Source organism: Eleginops maclovinus, chromosome 21 (genome assembly GCF_036324505.1).
Source record: "Eleginops maclovinus isolate JMC-PN-2008 ecotype Puerto Natales chromosome 21, JC_Emac_rtc_rv5, whole genome shotgun sequence".
Lineage (NCBI taxonomy): Eukaryota > Metazoa > Chordata > Actinopteri > Perciformes > Eleginopidae > Eleginops > Eleginops maclovinus.
The window spans coordinates 5,767,392-5,788,198 of NC_086369.1; the positions used below are offsets into that span (position 1 = coordinate 5,767,392).

The window sequence follows — 20,807 nt, forward strand, 5'->3', positions numbered from 1 at the left end:
GCGTGATCTGGAATCTGTGACTGCAGGGAGAGCCCACAGAAAACAACGATTTACAGAAAAAACATTAATGCTTCTTTTGTTTGACTTGTAGCGACACTGAGAAGGATAGTTACAGCCTTGAATACCATTAGAAAAATAAAAGCCAAACTAAATATTATCAGTTGGACTGCCTTCAAATGCATATGTAATATCCAATGTTTACGATTTAAAATCGTCCGGTTTGGCTTCTATTTTCTAAAGAAACGATCATGTCAACGACGCAACAGAGAATCACTGCTTGGGCATATCATCCACCACTGTAGTATTCAGTTTTATGATATGTTGTGGTTTGTTTGGGTTTTGTGTGAAAAGTTACTTTTTAAAAACGAGCCAAATGAAGCATCACCCTGTTACTACTCATTACATTCTTTTTCCTAGGAAAAAATGGGCATAAATGTTGGTTTAGTTGCAGTGTCCCCTACCGTCCGATGAGTTTATTCAAATTGAACTCAATTTATGGTCACGTGGGGGGGGAAAAATGTGTTTCTTAGAATTAAGTGTTTAGTAATGATACAATAATGTCATCGGTGTCCAAATACTGTGCTGCCGTTGTCTGAATAGTAAAGCCATTTGACCTCTGAAATAAATGCATTCTAGTTCATATTAAAGCCGGATTGCCCTCATAGTTTGCTGCCAGACAAACACAAACAAAAATGTAATACACGTGTAACTATATGTGTATGTATAAGAAAATAGGTATGATGTATCTCACACAGTAACATTAACTATTTCCTTGTTTAACCAACTTCACAACTGTGTCATATTATCTACAAAATCTTAGAGACAATGGCCCCCACTCTCAACCCAGAGGTCACGACCTTCCTCTTACCAGTTTGTTGTTGTATCTCATGGTTATTGCTGTACAAAAATGTAACATCACGTTATGCACTTAAAGAACAGCCTTGACTAGTAACACTCTTGTCTTGTTTTGGAATGTTCCTTTTTAAAACTGGTATGACAGAAATGTTCTATAACACATGCAAAACCTTGATGTGGTTTAGCAGTTATCAAATGTAATATTTTCCCCACTTCAAATTTAATCCGAGAAACCTCAGTATTCCCCATTGTATTAATCCAAACATGGAGCGCCACCCTATGGTCAGTCATTACCACTAACGTCTGTGAAAAATACCCAGCGAATTAGTCATATATAAAAAAACATATATCATACCTGGTCCCTGTATTCTCCTGTGTTTTCAAAACAATAATGTAATCCAATGAAGCTTCTTTATGTGAAATGTATTTTCTGATAAAAAAGATTTGTTTAAATGACTTCCGTTTTACTTTAAAAACACTGACCGGAAGTTCCGTGTTTGATCCTCGCTGTCTTGACATAGCTTGTGTTAGCTTTAAGCTAGTGTTGATAAAGTGAGTTGAAGGTAGGAGGAGATTGTAACTGCTATTTTTAGGGAGTTTGTCTCAATTTAACAATCAGAAACAAGGCAAGACAGTGGTTATTGTCGCTGAGTACCTGGATAGGCTTGTCATCTCTCACAATAACAGTCTGTAGTGTTAAACTTGTGGCGTGGGAGAAACAGCAACCAGAGTTTAACTGGATGGCCGAGGGCTCGTCAGGTATCGCACTTTCTGTCTAAATAATTCATCCATACAGTCAAAAAACGAGTTATTTCTGATATCAGTTAACAGACTTTCTCGGCAATGCTAGACTGGCTACTTAAATATGCTTGATAACCTGTCTTGCTATGTACTAATGTAGCTAGTTCTGATGTAAAGCTAACGAGAGCTAACACTAACTTTCAGCTAACATAAGCGAGCTGATTTTTCCTTTATGGTGCGCATTTGATTTTCAACGGTTGCTAATGTTAGCCTTTCATATTGGTGGCCTCGGGCTGACGTAACCGTGAACTTTGAAACGCACTAGTACCTGATCTGAGATACAGTGTCAGGAATGAATAGACATGTGACTCTCCTGTCAGCTCGTTGTAGCGCCAGTGTGTGCGTCAAATACTTTTCACACCCAGTTTGTGTATTTGTGATTGTGAAGTTGCCCACTAGTTACTAAATAGTACAGCTGCTGAATACATAACCTGCATATGGGTTGTAGTGGACATTCGACACACAGTCACATTGATTTTTGATAGTTTTTTGTACAAAATAATGTTATTTTTGATGCTCTATTTGCTTGAGCTCTTATAGACTTATTTAAGGATGCAGTTATTCATTGGTGATCAGTGATCAAAATAGTTTTTATTCCTTTTACTTGAGAAAACTACTGTTACTGTATTTTGATTGAATAATTATACTAACAGCTGTCACTTTTTTGTTTGCAGACCCACCTGACCTCAATCCAAATGGGGCATCACATCCAAAACCGTACCAGCACAAATCCAGAAGAGGCAGGCCCAGATACAGCAATGACAGAAACCTGAATAGTTATGATCCTTCTCAACAATATGGACACTTTGATCCGGGCGCCAAACCCCCATTTAGCAATGATAACTCAAACAATGCATTGCATCAGCAGCCTCACTGCCGCAGAGATGATGGAGACAGAAGTCGCGGCAGAGGTAGAGGGAGGAGAGATGAGAATAGAAGTTTAAATGGAAATTCTGGGGGCTCCAGTTGGCAAAGACCAGGAGGGGATAATGGTCCGTATAATGGGAACAACCGTGGTGCTAGTGGGTTCCACCAAGGGCCTCATCCCATGGATGGACCTGACAGATCCAGTTGGCGAAGACAAGATGCAGGCCGGAATTTTGAACAATCTACTGAAGACCAAGATGCCTGGGCGAAAAAACCCCGGAAGTTTATCCAGGAGCCGAAGAGAGGACAACAGCTTGAAAAGGGCGCCCGCTCTAAGGAGAACAACTCTGCAATGCAAGGTCAAAGGTCATACGACAGCAAAGTAGAAAACCTTTCTTCAGACATCAGAGAAAGAAATCAGAGGAGCAGGACAGGTCCAGACTCTCAATATGATGATCATCACAGGAAACCCTCTGAGCCAAAGAGACGAGGACCAATCAAACCACCCAAACCACCATCTCAAGAAGAGACGGCCTCAGAGAGAAGGGCCAGTGTCCAAGATGACTATGGATACGGCAGATCGTTTCAGGATCCTGCTGCCTGTAAAGCTGGCCGAGGCTCAGGACGACAAGCGCTCCTTCAGGCCAGAGGAGGGGGGAGGAGAACACATCATCTGAACCAAAGGCCGGGCCAGAGGAACTGGGACAAGGTGCCAGAGAGCAAGGAGACGCAGACTGGTAAATCAATGTGAACTCCTGTATGAAAACCGAGGAGTCGGTGATATTAAAATAAAATCCATAAGTCACTTTCACTTATTTATTTTTATGACGCTTTGTATAACAAACCACTTCTTAATATTTCCATGAAGTTCTTCTCAATGTTCTATAGACATGGCGTTAATATGTAATGTTATTGTTAATAGTGTTCCTGAAAATGTGTGTTTAAAATCTTGATATAGTGACAGTATGAGTTCTAACAGGGCTCCTCAGCACATCCGATTTCTCTGATTGAACTTCCCTCAGGTCTTTTATGTTTAAAATAGCTAATAATCTGAAGGTCCCTCGCCTCCTGACCCTGTTATCTCTCCCCCCGCAGGCTGTCTGATTGAGCAGCTGTCCGAGGAGAAGTATGAGTGCATGGTCTGCTGTGACATCATCCGTTGCATGTCGCCGGTGTGGAGCTGCCAGAGCTGCTTCCACGTCTTCCACCTGAACTGCATCAAGAAGTGGGCTCGATCCCCGGCCTCGCAGGCAGACGGTACGACCCTCACACAGCAGCAGTTTTAGCAGCACTCACCAGACACCCTCCTCTCAGTTATCTCTCTGAGGCTACAGAACAACAGACCCCAGCATAATCCACTGTAATGCATTATACTGCTGTGTAGATGGACAATAACGAGGCAGCGTGGCCCCATTAACAAAACAAAACGGCTCTCCGGCTTTGAAATTCCTGCTGCATCAACTGTTTCATGTTGCATAGCAGTTTGAGGCCGGGGTTAATACTGTTGTTGTTGTTGTTGTTGTTGTTGTTGTTGTTGTTGTGGGATTTTTAATACATTACATACTAAAAATAATCTGCTTTCAGAATCTAATGAAGGCTGGCGTTGTCCGGCCTGCCAGAATGTTGCACCGAAACAACCGACCTCCTACACCTGCTTCTGTGGTGAGTAGCATTTCCTATTAGGTTTTTCAGGTAATATGATTTGAGGTATAAGTTGGTGTGTTTACAGTATTTTTCTCAGCTGTTGTTAGCTCTGTGTCTCACTCTTTTTGTTCCACATTTGATTGGCAGGTAAAGTGACTAACCCAGAGTGGCAGCGCAGTGAGATTCCACACAGCTGTGGAGACATGTGCGGGAAGAAAAGGAGCGGAGCGGACTGCAACCACCCCTGTAACATGTGAGCCCTCAAATGACACAAACAGTGTTTTGATCGTGTTTTTCTTCGTTATTCTGGGGGTGTTTTCAGGGAGGTATTGCGTTGGGACTGGATGAAACACTGTGAACAGCAGTATTGCCAGTCCAGGTTTTTTATCATGATTAATGAATTTTAAAATCTTTAAATGTTATTGATCCAATTTTCTCTAGAAGAGTGTGTTTACCTGTATTTTTCCTGTCTCCCTTCAGCTTATGTCATCCTGGACCCTGTCCTCAATGTCCTGCCTTTATAACAAAATCCTGTACCTGTGGGAAGACCAGGTACTCATTCTAATCATGTTTATCATGCTTCTCCCCATCTCTATGTATCTTTGGACACATTTATTTCCCCATGTGTTACACTTCCTGTTGTCTCTGCGGTTTTGACCCTTTAATATTGACACAGTCATATCTTCTCAGCCAACCAATGCGCTGTGGACAGGGTGCTGTGCTGCAGTGTGACAAGGTGTGCGGAGCCTTTCTTAACTGTGCTAAACACATCTGTAGCCAGGTGTGCCACAGTGGGACGTGTCCACCCTGCCAGCTGCAGGTCCAGCAGGGTGAGGATTCTGTCGCTCCATATGTTCTGAAAACTATCCTGCATATGTCTTTTCACCTTTTCAACTTCTAATGTAACTTTGTTCTTCTTTCTCCTTTATTTTAGTTTGCTACTGTGGTGTTAACACTCGCCAAGTCCTGTGTGGCACAGATAAAGACGGGTTTGATGGTTCGGGACATTTTACCTGTCAAAAACTATGTGGAAAGTAAGTCTCACTCCTCGGTAAATGGTAAATGGACTTGTACTTATATAGCGCTTTATCCAGTCTTTTCGACCCCTCAAAGCGCTTTACATACTACATGTCATTCACCCCATTCATACAGAGCAGTACACTTTTGCTCTAGGTACTAATAGTATCCAACTACCATTTTTTTCCTGCTGCCTGACACTCCCTCTCCTCCATTCAGGATGCTGAAGTGTGAAGCTCACCGCTGCCAGCAGGAGTGCCACCGCGGCCCGTGCCAGCCGTGCCCGCTCTCCCCGAGCCTGGTGAAGACATGTCCCTGCGGACAGACCCAACTGACCAAACTCCTGGAACTGGGCTACTCGGAGCGACGCAGCTGCTCTGATTCCATCCCCTCCTGCGGAAAGACGTGCAACAAACCCTTGGCCTGTGGCTCCAGCGGTAAGGATAAGGGGAAAAGTGTTACTTAACATCTGGAAGTGCAGTGTGAGTTTGAAAGTATAGCTCCTTGGACTTAGCGGCAACCTCTAGAATCTGAAAACTTCACAGGTTAGGAAGGGAAGTGAAGATATCCTCATACAAGATGTGAAACTAACCAAGTATAGGATATGGAATCATGTGACTTTCTCCTTTTTAATGTGGAAAATGTCTTGAAACATTTAGTCCAACAAGATTAATCTATTTTTATTCTTCTGAAGAATTAATTCTTCTCCTAATACATTTTCTTTTAAAGGTAATGTGTGAAGCAATTTACATGTAACAAGGGGGTGGCCCACTAGCTTACTGAAACCTAAGCTAAGCTAGCTAAGGTTAGCCTTAGTGACTTAACTACCCTACATTAATCCCTCGTTGTGAGCTGATAGCTAGCTTAACCAAAGCTATTTTTATATTTCAGACACCATCCATCTGTGTGAGAAGTTGTGCCACGAGGGCAGCTGCGGGCCGTGCTCCCTGACGTCGACTATCAGATGCAAATGTCGCTCCAAGACCAAGGTGGGCCAAAACGCTTACAGAGCATTTATTTTCCGCTTTCCTTCCACTGTACTTTCAAATATATGATCTGTTACGATATCAGTGGCCACGTGTTGAACTATAGTTTGTTTTTCAGGAGGTCCCATGTGAAACGATCCATAAAGAAGGTAAGATTTAAACAAATCCGGGTGAGATAAAAACGAATGTGAGATTGCCACTTACTTACATTATGTGGTGTTTCTCTTCCAGAGGAGCTCGTCTTCACCTGTGAGAAACGTTGCAACAAGAAACGCTCCTGCGGCCGACACAAATGCGCCGAGCTGTGTTGTGTGGTGAGTACCGAGTGAATTTGTGTGTCGTTTAAACTTTCCAAACCCTACTATAGGCCGATTAAACATGGTGAAAGTGGCAATTGTAGAGATGAGACATTTCCTGGTGGCCTCATTCTTACTCAGTTTGGTAATATAAACATATTATACTTCTTAAAATGTTGCAAACATGATTAGGCTTAAATTTGACATAAGCATAATAGACAAAAACATACTTGACTATAACTAAAGCACTTTTACTTTACATTACTTTCTGTAAATCATCAATTTTAAGTAAATATTTAATGCAACCTACACCCATGTGTCACAAAAATGGGTTCAGATTGCATCACACATCTTATAAAAGCGTTTTTATGTGTTGAATTTAAGGTCTTAGAATGAATCAAAATTGCAATTAAAGTAAAGTCATTGGGATAGCACTAGATGGCATGATGTGGTGGATTCTGTGTGTCCGTCCAGAATGTGGAGCACAAGTGCCTCCTGATCTGCGGCTACAAGCTCAACTGTGGCCTCCACCGCTGCCAGGAGCCCTGTCACCGTGGAAACTGTGAGCCCTGCTGGCAGTCCAGTAAGTCCTGCAGGCGTTCTCAGCGCTCCAACTGCACTCATTCATAGTTATTCCACCTTTTTCTGAACTTCGTGGCATAATGTCTGGCATGGAAGTGTCATGATGTTGCCAAATGGCTGACATCGTCTGTGGTGTCCTGATTCCTTCCTCGGTAGGTTTTGATGAGCTGGCGTGTCACTGTGGGATCACTGTCTTGTACCCGCCCATCCCCTGTGGCACAAAGCCACCAGAGTGCAAAAACATGTGTACAAGAAGACACGAGTGCGACCATCCTGGTGAGATGAGACGAAATGTTCACATTACAGTCATAAATAAATCAGAATACTCACATTTCCTTTTCTTTTAGTGTTTCACAACTGCCACAGTGAAGAGAAGTGTCCTCCGTGCACATACCTCACCAAGAAATGGTGCATGGGAAAGCACGAGGTAACTTCCACTTATAGATTGCATAAATATTCCCACATCTTCTTGTTTCTGTGATTTTTAATTCCTCATATTTTCCAACCCGCAGCAACGCAGCAACATCGCATGTCACCTGCAGGACATCTCATGCGGCCTGACGTGCAACAAAACGCTCCCGTGTGAGATGCACCGCTGCAGACGGATCTGCCACCGGGGCGAGTGTCTGGCAGAAGGCAGCTGCCGCCAGCCCTGCGCTCTGCCGCGGACAGACTGCGGCCACCCGTGCTCCGCTCCCTGTCATAAGGACAGCAGCTGCCCACGCTCCACCTGCAGCACCAAGGTACAACACACTGCCACTGACAACAGCTGGGCTTCCATTAGCAGAAATATGGCGTACAAATGTTGTGCAGATGGTCAGGGATTGGACTCATGGAAATAAAGACCAATTTTTAGAAGTTTGTCCTCATTTTATTTACTTATTACCCAGAATGAAGTCTATGCATTCAGTTTATTCAGGTGTAAAATCATGTAATTATTGAAGGTTTTGTTTTGTAATTGATGAAATCTGCCCTAATACGTGTGTAATTGTCATGAAAAGCTGGATAAAATAATAACAGTTGCACTCCTCCAAACTCACAATGAGACTGCTCCAGGAATTCCTCACACGAGCAGCAGTGGTGGGGTCTAATTCTCCATCTATCCCACAGGTCGCTCTGCAGTGTGATTGCGGTCGACGGAAGGAGATGGTGGCCTGCACAGAAGCAGCCAATTCATATCAGAGGTCAGTATAACAGTTTCTGTAGTCAGCTGTTTGAATTGTGAATATGAAGTGGTTGAAACATCCATAAATCCCCGCTGTACTGCAGGTACGCAGCCATCGCCATGGCCAGCAAGCTGTCTGACATGCAGCTCGGAGACTCCATGGACATCGGGCCGTTCCTCACTAAGAGGGAGCTCAAACAGACCAGGTAGAGAGACCTATAGATGCGATGCTTGGCACGATGCAATCAATAATAAAACGTCATTTAAATGAGTCCTGCATAGAAATCGACTTCCTGTTCGCTTTGAGTGATTACTTTTTCTTTTCGCATAAATATTTAAATGAATCAATCATACGTTATGCATTCAATGGATTAGAGCAGCCACTCAGAACTATCTTGTTTCATAAGAATGATATTATTAGTACAGCAGTTTGAAGGAAAAAGGAGCGGCGTCCAACTTTCCGTTTGTTTTACATGATCTGCTTTGTTTTCTCAGGCTTGAATGTGATCAAGAGTGTGCCACTCTGGAGAGGAACAGACGTTTGGCCGATGCGTTGCAGATAGACTCATCCTCTGACCCTTTCAATTCCCGCTCTACTTCTATCTACAGCGACAGCCTCAAAGACGATGCCAGGTCAGTCCTTTTGTGGCCATTTATTAGAGGTTTGTCTGTTCAGTTTGTTCCCACGGCCAGACATAAAGATGCTTTTTATCCCTTCTCCCTTTCAGAAAAGACCTGAAATTCGTCACGGAGGTAGAAGAGGAGATCAAGAATCTTGTTGAGCTTGCTAATAAGGTAAGATGGTACAAAGAGCGCCTTTGTGCCAGTATGCTAATGACCGTTTGGGTGACTTCTTAAGCTCCCTCTGGTGGCTGTGTCTGGAGCCCACTGCTTTAGGCAGCAATAACTGAGATGAAATATAGTCAAATGTTTAAGAGGAGCAAACTGATAACCTTAACTTCTGTCCTGAACATTTTCACATCTTGAAGTTAAAACTAAATGGCGATAATCCATGTGCTGTTACGAATTCTCAATATCTATACATTTAAAAAGTAGCCTTTGCCCTGTTCAACATTTGCATGGGCTGCATGGAAAAAAACTGTGCTTGTTTAATTTAACTACCCTCCAAAATAACATAATTTGAGTAAATATGCTAGTATTTATTTTATACCCTACTCCCTGACCCAGTTGTTGTACTGTGTATATACAGCTGTTTTGTTCCATTCCCCTTTTAAGATAGAACCAGCTGTGTAGCTTCTATATTTCAGACCAGACGGAGAAGCCTCTCTAGTATCTGTTTCTAAGCCGGACTAAATTAGTAGTCGCCTCATGGGGCAGTTAGAAAAATAGTCTCAATGTTCTTTTTTCATTCAGCTTTGAGGCTAATAGGCGTGACGCTGTCAAGGTCACTTTTGCTTTGGTTTTCTTTGCCCAAAGAAATGATCTCTTTTTGCAACAGTTAATCACAGGGTCAAAGATGTTCTGCCTCAGAGTCTGCTTATGAAAAGGTTTCTTCATATTTTCTCACATGCTAATGTGGCTGCATATTGTGCAGCGTTTAATGACTTTATTTTCTGCTCCTGGCCTTGGTGTTAGGGCTTTTGAGAGAGTTTTCTTTATGGTATTCTCTAAAAGTAGCCTGTCATACAAACCCTCAATGTCTATAAAAAGGGTCAAACATTTTACAGAACACGCATACACTACACAGCTAAAATGATGTGGACATCCGCAAATTAACAACCATATGTGACCGAGGGAACCATGCATTTATGGACTTGGCTTCTTCAAAGGAGCTTTTTCATGTTGAAGGAGAAAACGGTATTCCCCAAACTGTTGCTACAAAGTTGGAATCTTGCAATATTCTTAAATATCTTTACCATCTGCGGCATTAAAATATCCCCTAACTGGAACTAAGGGACCACTCCTGAAAAGCCAAGACATTTGAAGAGTTTAGAATGGTAAAAGGATCCTGTAATTCAAAAGGAAAGAGTCATGATTAGTCTGAAAAGTGATTCTTGATCTTAATGTCTTTAGAAATGTCAGGGGAGGGCAGCGGGGAGTATATCAGTGAGGCATTTTCAGCATACATCAAGCGACATGCTACTACTGTTTGCAGGGAAAGCAGCTAAAGAGGAGCCACTGTTTCCCGCCAATGAACCGAGAACACCGGAAGATCATCCACGAACTGGCCGAGGTCTACACTGTGGAGAGCGTGAGCTACGACAGCGAGCCCAAACGCAACGTGGTCATCACAGCCCACAAGTAGGACTTTATTTCAACAGTATCGTACATGTGGGCTGGACACAGTCTGGCTATTAATTTGAAAAATATTTTTTCTTTGCTCATGTTCTCAGAGGGAAATGCGCCTGTCCAAACTCAACCCTGACATCACTGATAGAGCGTGAGACCTCTGGGAGGGCCCCTCCTCCTATCGCTCACATCAAGCAGCACAGCAGCAAGTAAGTCTTCTTCTGTGGTTAAAGACACTGTAACTAGAGTCACAAACCAAATGACTGTTGTATGGTTAAGTCTCATAAGTGTCCTCAAACTTTTGTGCCTTTATCCCCACCCTATTTAGAATAGTAGATAGACAGAAGAATTATGCTGATGGTTTTTCCTTTTCGTTTTGATTAGTTTCCGGATTTTACTGTCTGCTTATGACTCATTTTCCTCTCCGTTCCCCTCCCAGGGCTGTCAGTGGAGGTACCTGGTCGAAGATGGTGAAAGAAGAACCTGTGATAGATTATTTTGATGTCCAGGACTAAAATGAGACCCGTGAAAAGGAGAAAAAAAATCTCAGGATCTACTTATCAACATACATCTGCCAAAAATTCTGAATAACCTTATGACCTTTTTGTTCATCAACAATAATCCCTGTTGGTTGAAAATCAAATAAAGCATTGTTTGGGAACACCCACACTTAGTTAGAGTTAGATATTTAAGTTAATGGAGCCTTGAAAGGATCATTTTGAAAGGCTGTTAGGTTGCTTTGTTTCCTTCATATGCAACCACTCCCTCATTGAACCTAATTCAATAAAAAGTGAATTCTTCCATTTAAAACAATTGCTCATATGTAATAACTGCATTGGCTCCAATCTTCAACCACTCCTCGTAATAAAGGTAAGAGCTTAACCATAGATGCTGTTTCATGTTGAGCTCAAGATTCTCGAACAGAATGCCAGAGACATTTTCAGTCGAGGAGCATCTTTTGTTCTTTCTGCTGGTGTTGCGCCAAGGCTTCAGTAGTAAACCTCTGCTGATTGAGTTTGTGTGTGGGAAGGAGTGGGCTGCACTGCGGAGAGAAAGCTTTGTTCGATACACGACTCTGACCCAGATGTTTGTGCTGCACTTTGGAAAAATTCTTCCTTGGTAAAACCTCAAGGAATTTATAGGAGAGTTCAGTTTCAGATATGGTGCACCTGAGAAGGAGCTGCATCTTGTTCAAGGACACATAAACTGGGAAGGATGTCTCGCTGATAGAATTTAGATGCTGACTCAGCTTTGAGTCACAGATATGCTGACATGACACACCTAACGACTGAGCTTCACTAAGTTTTCGATTACCATTTCCAGTATTCGTTTCAATAAACCGTTTAGGAACAGTCCATTACATGCTGGTTTCAAGAGACTTAAAGGCATCAAGTTGGGTCCATGCATACAATTGTTTGTCATTTGTGCATTTTTTGCAACAAAATTGGGCATATGAACTGGATCTATTTCACCTAAGTGACATGCTTGAATTTCTGATAAACCCTCATGCTGTACAGCCTAATTGGTCCAAATGTTTTTATTTCAATGTGTTAAATTACTCAATACAGATCAAAACAACATATATCAAGCTGGATACCAAGCTATATATACACCTATGTTATTGTTGTTAGTAATCTTTAATAGATGAACATGGGTATAGAACCTTTGCGGCCATCTTTTTCAAAAAACTAATAAAGACATTTAACTGCTCTATATAGCATCAGTAAATACATTTTATATCTTTTAGTAACTTACAAACCCCATGTGAAGGGTGATTTATGGAAAGTGCTACAATTCTTTTGGTTAGGGGGCTGGATGTTGCTTTTGCGTCCATTTATTTTTTAGTACATCAATGAGGCCTATTATCAGCAAGAAAAAATGCACTTCTTTCCCCTTGCATTGCACACATTAATATCTTGTATTCATAATTTCCCAATCCCTTTGTTGAAGCTAACATCGAACAGTATACCCCCCAAAAACCCGCTCCTGAGGATAATTTGATGACACTCCCTGCCACTGGTAATTCTTCATTATATCGACTCTCCAGCAGAGACCGCGCCTGCGCTCCTGTTCCCTTCCGAACAAGGCTTCACCAATCCTGGCTCTGGCTCCATCCCCGGCTCGGAGTCCCACAGGCCAGTGCTAATAAGTCGCCTAGCTGTCCAGTAATGGGGAAGTGATAGGGAGACGCTGCTGTCTTAAAGCCGTGAGGAAGTTGAGGAGTGACGGGAAGCACCGCGCCACACCGAACCGGACACCGCCACAGAGGCACATCCTACAGTTCCTGTTGTTGAGAAAGCCTTTTAAAAAAGCGCATAGTGATGGAGAGAAAGGTATGGATGCTCATGCTACCATTTGTTTTATTCCACATCACTCTGTCGCCACGCTGCTCAGTATCCGCATCCACCATTAAAACTATTCTTTCTATATTTTATTCATACTGTAGGCGCGTTGCCAGCCGGATTAGTGCGCACCGGAGTTGTTTCTCGTCTGGCTGTAATTAAATGTGAATGTAAAAAATGTGTTCCACCTCATGGTGTATTAGGCTTATTCCGGTGTACAGCTGCATGGTGCATAACATATTAGAGAATTTTGAGCTCGGAGTGGAATGTGGTTTGGAATATTTAAGGGGACTGTAGGCTACAGTAGCCTGTCTGCATCATCACACGGCACACTGTGTAGTTGCAGCACCTCACCCCTCCACCTCCACCTCCCACCCCTCCCCGTTTTCCAGCCGACGCAGACACCAGCGCTGCTTGTTAACCTTGTCTAGTGTGGGAAACAGACACTTGAGGAGTAATAAAGAGGATGCTCGGTGAAGCTACAATGAGGACCATCCTTTTGCCTCTTTACGCATGCTTTTAATTCATCCGCCGTCTTTCCCTCCCCTTCTCTGATTCAGGGCTCCCACACACAATGATATGATGGTGTTTCATGTTAGTGCCCCCACAGCCAAGTCTGCATGTGTGTTTTGGATCTTGCAGGAAAAGTTTCAGTTTCACTGTTAATCTGCTGGCAGGCACAGCGGGAGGAGAGGAATTTAGGGTGTACAGTTAACGCCAGAACTACTTTTGCTGATCCCAAGGAAAATGTAGTTTTTATACTCCAGCTGCTGCCTGAAATATATTCACTCCTGTTGGAACTAAATCTGCTTTTTGGCTGTTTGTAAAGCCTTAAATTACTCCCAAAAAAAATTACTAAACTCTTTATTAAAGTATATGTCGACATTTTGTATTTTGTTTTTGCAGAGTTGGGTGGGAAGATGGATACCACTCTCATGAGCATTAAATATGTAGCTAGTTTGCCAAAGTTAGCATAAAGACTGGAAACACGGAATAGCTAGCTAACCTGCTGAAATGAAATGTAACAAACAGGTCATTTGTCTTGAATATAAGTTTATAGCTCATTTGTAATTTGAACACAGTATGACTGTTTATAATAGAGGAGCTAGCTGTTACCCCCTTTTGCCCTCCTATGCTAAGCTAATCTTTGAAGCTATTGAGTTGAGTTGATACTCTTCTAATCTAACTCTGGGGAAGAAAGGAAAATGCAAATGTATCTGATTTGCACTAATAAAAGTATGTGCATTTTGCTTATACCATCATATCATCCTTGCTCCCAGTTTCAGAGTCAGAAAAACTCAAAGCTCAGAGTGGCTAGAGGTATTCATCCTAGTCTAATGTCCTTTAAATGTGGTTTCACTGAATTCTTTGCACATTTTACAGCCTTTCTCAGGTTTCTGCCTCTCTCTCTCTTTCTCTCCCCCTATTTCCTGCTCTGGTTTCATGTAAAGAACTGTTGAGTTATGAAGGTCTTGGTGACTCAGCTGCTTGCTGATTTCAAAGAGCACCATCACATGTACTTGAGATTGATGCACTAAATGAAAGAAGAAAACAACAGACGCTGCCATTTGGGATGAACAGTCAACATTGAATATTGCAAATTGCAAAGCACTCCGACTTCAAACACATTGCCGTCTGTGTGTTGCTTTGCCAAATATATACATCAATCCATTACTTAGGGTATACATGAAATTTAAATGCGATGGTGATTCCTCCCTCTTATCAATGAGCATTATAGCTTTTATAGGAACTTTTCAGCTGCTCTACACTAGTTTTTGATTGTTTTAAACCATACTTTATCCTTGTTGTTGATACAGGCAGAAAAAGCTAGGGCTAAAGTAGCTAAATAGCCTTCCCTGGCCCAGTTGCTGGCACAGATATTCCCTTCACTTTAAATAAAAGGAGCACAGCCTCATTAGTATGCAAGGTGCCTTTATAGCTTCTGAGGACTGATAGAGGATCACAGGATCAGCTCCTTTTACAGTCTGCTGAATGCTTGACCTGGCTTTTGAAGGAAAGTTGCAAAGAACCCTCCCTTCCCCACACACACACACACACACACACACACACATTTATACACCCCAGTCACTCCGTTCAGTCATGTTTGAAATTTAGTTTGGGCGACTCATCAAGGTCAATCAATGTTTCACCGTGTGATACCGCTCCAGAGTTTCTCTCGAAGTTTGTCGAAATGTATTTTTTCTCACAGTTTCTGCACCAGCCATGAGATTGATAAGAAGGCTTTGGTTTCCGAAATACTAGGTCACCCAATTAAATGTTCCCTGGCTTTGTGTTTAGTCTTATTTCCAGGAATAAATGGACAATAGAGCACTTCCTTTTTTTGGCTGTTGAGGAATGTGCTAGCTCAATAGCTGTTTGTTACCCCGGAAACAAAATGAGCTTACAGGGAAACTAGTCTTCTGATCAAATATTCAATCTGGAATGCTTATCGATTACATTAATGTGAATCAACATCTCATTAACAAGTTTGATAATAGTCATTCTTTTTATTATTATCTTTATTTGATATGATATCCATTAAAGCTCTTAAAAAATGTGATGTGCTTTTTCCACTCTAATATACAGAATGGAGAACAAATCTTTAATTATTTATATGTATTAAATATTAATTAGTTGCAGTGAGAGTATCACTCCTTACCATTACAATATCTGAAATACTGAAGGAAAGCAAGGCAGCTTAATGCATACTGTGCTGTTTATAGAGGTGCAACCCTGGCATATTTTACACAGGCACACAGTAAACCTATAGCCGCAATACTGGAGACAAATTTTACTCAACTTCCAGCCTATAAACACTGCTTTAACACAGCTTCTGAACCCCCACTTTGTAATTTCCACGGAGATGATGGCTTTTTATGGTTTTTATATTGAGCGTTTTGTAACCTAATTAACATGGCGCCCTCCCTGCCTACCAGCAGATTATAGCACGGTTTTTTAAATCACTGTTATCTTACCTCAAGCACTATCTGTAGGTTTTTCATTCAGCTGCATATTAATCCCATTCATATTTTAGAATTAGCTCTCCTAATGAGATTGCGCTCTGGACTCAGAGACCAACTGTCTGGGTCCTGATGGCGCTACAGTTCACTGAGCTCCTGGTTGACCCATTTAGCAGTGAGCGCTCAATAATGCACCACACAGAGCCGGCTTTAACACAACCCAATACAAAATATGCATGTTGTTGACTCTGCCAGCACTTTTCAGCATAAAATATCATTCATTCCTTGGCAGATGTAGTGCAGTTATATTAGCAGCTAATTCTTCAGGCTACCTCTCCTGCTTTTCATCCGTTGGATTTGGAGTCAGCCGTGCACATACCAACCCTGCCCTGGATCTGTCGGCTTTCTCTCCCATCCTGCACGGGCAGAGCGGTGCTGAAAGATCAGGGCTAATGGTTAGCTTGGATGCAGCGTAGAAACAAGAGGGAGTTTGTAGTGGAGGAATCATTCTGCCAGTCCTATTTTTCATCCCTCTGCATTTTATGTCAGCTTTATTCATTAAAAGTGATAGTTTCTTTTTTCTCTCTGTATATATGCTTCAAAGTTGACCCTGATGACTTCAGTGCTGACTAACACGGCAAACTGAAAGGCTGTTCTGTCTCATAAACTGAGATTTCTTTTGAGTTTCACAGTTTAAGGTCTGGAATATTTCCTTGCTCGGTTCCCCAGCTGCTGCTCCAGATTTGAAGGCACAGCAGTCGGGGTCCCTGCCACCTGATTGGCTGTTAGCTTTCAACGCAAGGCAGATTTAAAGCGTTGTCATGGCTACAGAAAACAGGAAATACCCCAAAGCAGGTAAAGCCTTAGGCCTTGTTCGGGTGTGCTTGCGGGGAAACTAGGCTCATTACTATTGCCCCTTCTTTCCTTTTGCTCCCACAATGCCTCCTTTTCTTAGGGAAGGAGCTGAACCATAACCGCTGTCTAGATAAAGATGCTTTGTCCCCAAAAAGCGTGGAAATTCAAGGTTGAGCCTGAACTCTTTCCTTAGGTTTGGTTCTTAGCAAAAATCTTTCGCCTTTTTCCCCGTTGTGTATTATACCTATTCACTTTGATCGCTAAATATCAGCAGATGTCCTATTGTTTTCTGCCACCATGGGATACTTCTTCCTCTGTGTAGGTTCCTCTTCATTACACATGCCTAGCTGCAAGAAATCGGCGCTGAAATGTACTTCTCCCCTCCCTAATCCCCCTCAGTAAAGGTGCAGGTCTGCGTGCTTTTGTACAGTCTCTTTGATGGTGGCTGATGGCCATTGAGTAGCTTTTCGAGAGCTCTGGCCTTTAAGCAGCTTGAGCTGGGTTTTGTGTGCAGCTCTTAAACCAAAGAAAGGGAAAAAGAGAGGGGCCCAGCAGTGGGAGGGGATCAGAGTTTACTCCATGCCCTCGGTACAGTCCATATTCCCCCTAGTGCACCCCATCTGTCTGTGACAATAATGTTGACGAGGGCAGGTCTCTGGTTTCTGGTATGTAAACGTTAATACTGGGAACTGTGCGTTACACATCAGGGCCCTTATTCATTTTTATTCGTTGTATAATCCATTTCCTTCCTCTCCCGGGCTAATTGTGAAGAGATTGGAGAAAAACAGGCCAGAACTGTCAATGTATGGATTTCTCAGCCTTCCTCTCTTTCTTTCTGCTCAGCCTATTGTTGTTGCATATTATCTTCGTCACAGCGATGGAATACATTTACCTTCAGCAGGCTTTTTCTTACCAATAATGAACTTCATTAAATGTTATTTCAGAAAAGATTGAGGAGAATGTGACTGCAATGATAACGTGATTGATTCACAAGTAATTGGTTTTTGTATCCACTTAAGGGTCTTTGACTGAATGCAGCTCGTTTTCCTGTAACTTCGAAACGTCTGCAACCTCTTTGGATGCAAGCATGAATCATTAAATTTAATTAAAAAGTGTCTTATGTAGTAGAGATGCTGTCTTGCATACACTAAATGTAATGCCAAAGTAACAACATTGGTAGGCTTTGTGTTTTGTTTACTTGAAAGATTAATTTTCTGTCCTGGCTTTTTTCTCATTATTAAATGGGGCGAGGCTCAGTTGGAATTTGGTGACGTTACGTATTATACCTTTAGTAACATTTGGATATAAATCTGGTAAAAGTTGTCAGACAGTAAGATCTGATCAAATCACATCCATGCAGTCCCAATAAAGCAGGTTATATTTGAGATTGTGAGCGATAACCTCTTAAAATATAATATCAATAAATTGCTTATTTAGTTTGGAATGTTCAAGAATTTTCCACCTGTGATCGCTCATCACAGCATCACATATTTTCTAGTTCACCCGAGCAAAAGATGTCAAACATTGTTTAGTTCCATCATATCATGTGTGAATGTGGACAAAGCAAGGCAGAGTTAGACAGTGCCTTTCAGGGTTCTGGAAAGGCAGTTATCAATATTTTTACACATTTGATACACCAACATTTTAAAAGAGTGTAACCCATGATGGAAATAAGTGCTAGATGCAGCCAGTTCTGCTCTAGGCAGTTTGCATATTGTAATATCTGAAGCATGACTCTTAGTGTGAGCTGTTTGTCGTCTTCCTGTGGCCAAATAAGGAATTAAAAACAAAAAAAGATGCTTAGAGATTGAAAAAGTAATTAGAGTTTTGTACCCTGAAGGGTTTTTAGTCTTCCATATGTTATAAAATCTCATCCATTTGTTGCAACCTTGGCCTTGAACATGGATCCTTCTCTCCATTCAGCACTTCCCTGCCTGGCGCTTTGCTCCCTCTGTTGGTCATTCATAACACTGCTGCTGCTCCCTTACCCCCGGATAGCCCCCTCTACCCCCCTGTCTGCTACACCCTGGGACATTACCATTTGGTGAGACCGACTGGCTTTGGTGAGGGAGACGGTGGGGGTCCGGCAGGGGGTACTCCTGCGCTCCGGGCTCCCTTTTGCATCGCCTGAGCTGCTGGAGCTCTTTGTTATCGTTGAGTCCTTGTGCTGTTGCTGGAGTAGCGGCAGATCGGAACAATCTCAACATTTGCATAGATACGGGTTGAGTTTATGACCTTGCAGGAAATTGAGATACATGTATTAGCCAGTGTGACTTATATATTTAAAGATATGTCATATGTTAAGTAACAAAAGGTTTATCTAATGCACTGTGTGAATGAGGAGTGATATTTTTGCAACATTTGACTTAGAGAATTGATGAGTCTGCAAAGAGACATTTTTCAGAGGAGGTTTGATTCCCTTATAATCTGTAAAGCCTTTCAGAGCTGGTTATTGTAAGCAGCAGTACACTCATCTAAACACCAGGTGTCACCAACTAGCAAACTAATGCTTCGAGCTGTCGGCAACACACGGGAGGGCCAGCTTTTTCAAAAATAAGATTCCAATAATCAGGAAGTTTGTAGGACATACATTCGTATCTTGCTTCTCTTCCTGCTTTTCCTTGAGACTACGTTACATTTCTGTCAGTAATGGCATCTTTACGTCACGTCTAATGGATAATATGAATGCATAAAAACAGCGTGGGTCCTTTTAGACGCCTCTGAGGGATGGTGCATCCTCAAGAAGGTCATGACCTCTGGCCTAAAAGGTCCCCGAACCACTAACCAGCTGTCCACACAATAACTGCAGTTTTCCTCTTTCCGTTGAACCGCGTAAAAAGACAATTTCCGAGTGTATGTATTTATCGCCCCATTTTTAATGAACAAGGCTTGAATAACATAGTGATAATTGAATGTCGGATTTTGTGTCGCAGCTTCCCACCATCTTGAGGGTAATTTCCTTTCCACTTTGACACCCCTGATTTTGACACTTTCCTGCACACTTCACACCGACAGTGCAAAAAGGAAGAGGAAACAATAACAGTGACTATTTGCACCTTTTGAATCTGCCCCACTTCACCTCCTTTGTCATTCAAATAACCCTCATGAATATTTCACTCCCCTGATCTGACGTCTGGAAGAGGGGAGGGAGAGAAAGGAAAGAGGGGCTCGTGCAGCAGGAGACATGAAAGAGTAATAATCCTAAACATGGCGTGGATTTAGTCAGAGTAATGACCTGTGCGGTGACGAAGCTCAGGCTTAGTATTCATTTGAGTTCGATACATTTCCTAAAAATGCAGACAAAAAGTATTTCAACAAGTCTTGTATTCATCACTTCACCTCCTTCTGCCCAGTAGATGTTTTTTTTATTTATTTTTGGCTTTCAGTTTTAAATAAATCAGCCTGCAAGGAATCCCCACAGAACCTCATTACACGTGTCGAGTCGACACATTCACCTTGCTGTGCACACCAGCCGGTTTGTTTGCCATTACACTGCAGCCCCTGGGCCGAGTAGTGGGTGAAAGGTACAAGCTAATGAGGTGAGCGGAGGAAACACTCCTAACCTATAAATGCACTCAGACAAAAGCCAGTACAGAAACACAGGAAGTGAAGGTGCTCTTGACGTGGCCTTCTGCTCTTGAAGTGGCTTTATCACACGAGCGACGAGCTTTGAACTCAAAGACAAAAGTAATGTCTGTCTCTTGAGCTGCTTTGCTTTTAATTGAGCAATCACCCTCCTGCTCGCCATCATCAGCACGTCCTGACTCCATCATGTGAGGCAGTTCCTGTGTGTACTCATGTGTTAATGATGTGCAGCGTGGCCCCTTTAAGAGCCCACTGTCCTTTTTTGAAAATGAGCCCAGGACTCTGAGGTCTGCGTGTGCTGACCATGGCCTCTGTGTTTGTCACCCGGGGGTGTGTGTGTGTGTGTGTGTGTGGGGGGGGGGCTACAGCAGAGAAACTGATTCTAACCTCCCCAGCCCCCGTTTAGACCAAGCGGCAGCCTCTCTGCAACGCATGCCCTTATCTACCAATGGAATGCAACAGCTGTGCGGGGGAGCGGCAGGGTGGGCTGGCTGAAACCCCCCTGCCAGACCCCCGCATAGCCTCCCCCCCACCCCCCCACCTCAAAGCAACGTGCCGGGCTCCTGAAAGGCAGCTCAACTAAAAAGTGAGCTAGACACAGT

At 42.6% G+C, this 20,807-nt stretch overlaps 2 protein-coding genes across 2 annotated transcripts in view; both read left to right on the forward strand.

Annotated features, from left to right (window-relative positions):
- The first annotated feature begins 1,372 nt into the window (after window positions 1–1,372).
- On the forward strand, window positions 1,373–11,985 carry nfx1 (nuclear transcription factor, X-box binding 1). The gene is made up of 23 exons (XM_063912896.1): window positions 1,373–1,614; window positions 2,331–3,260; window positions 3,619–3,780; window positions 4,108–4,185; window positions 4,315–4,420; window positions 4,648–4,719; window positions 4,858–4,997; window positions 5,102–5,201; window positions 5,404–5,621; window positions 6,076–6,173; window positions 6,289–6,319; window positions 6,402–6,484; window positions 6,941–7,049; window positions 7,205–7,324; window positions 7,396–7,475; window positions 7,561–7,791; window positions 8,159–8,232; window positions 8,318–8,419; window positions 8,709–8,846; window positions 8,942–9,008; window positions 10,330–10,475; window positions 10,568–10,672; window positions 10,903–11,985. Exons 1-23 carry the CDS (start codon window positions 1,596–1,598, stop codon window positions 10,976–10,978), a joined length of 3,285 nt encoding a protein of 1,094 aa, XP_063768966.1. The 5' UTR covers window positions 1,373–1,595; the 3' UTR covers window positions 10,979–11,985.
- Window positions 11,986–12,571: 586 nt separating this feature from the next.
- Window positions 12,572–20,807, forward strand: part of smarcd3b (SWI/SNF related, matrix associated, actin dependent regulator of chromatin, subfamily d, member 3b) — a 29,631-nt gene continuing 21,395 nt past the window's right edge. Inside the window, exon 1 of the mRNA XM_063873844.1 lies at window positions 12,572–12,796. Within this exon, the coding sequence (XP_063729914.1) occupies window positions 12,785–12,796 (12 nt within the window). The 5' untranslated portion in view covers window positions 12,572–12,784. The remainder of the gene's footprint in view (window positions 12,797–20,807) is intronic.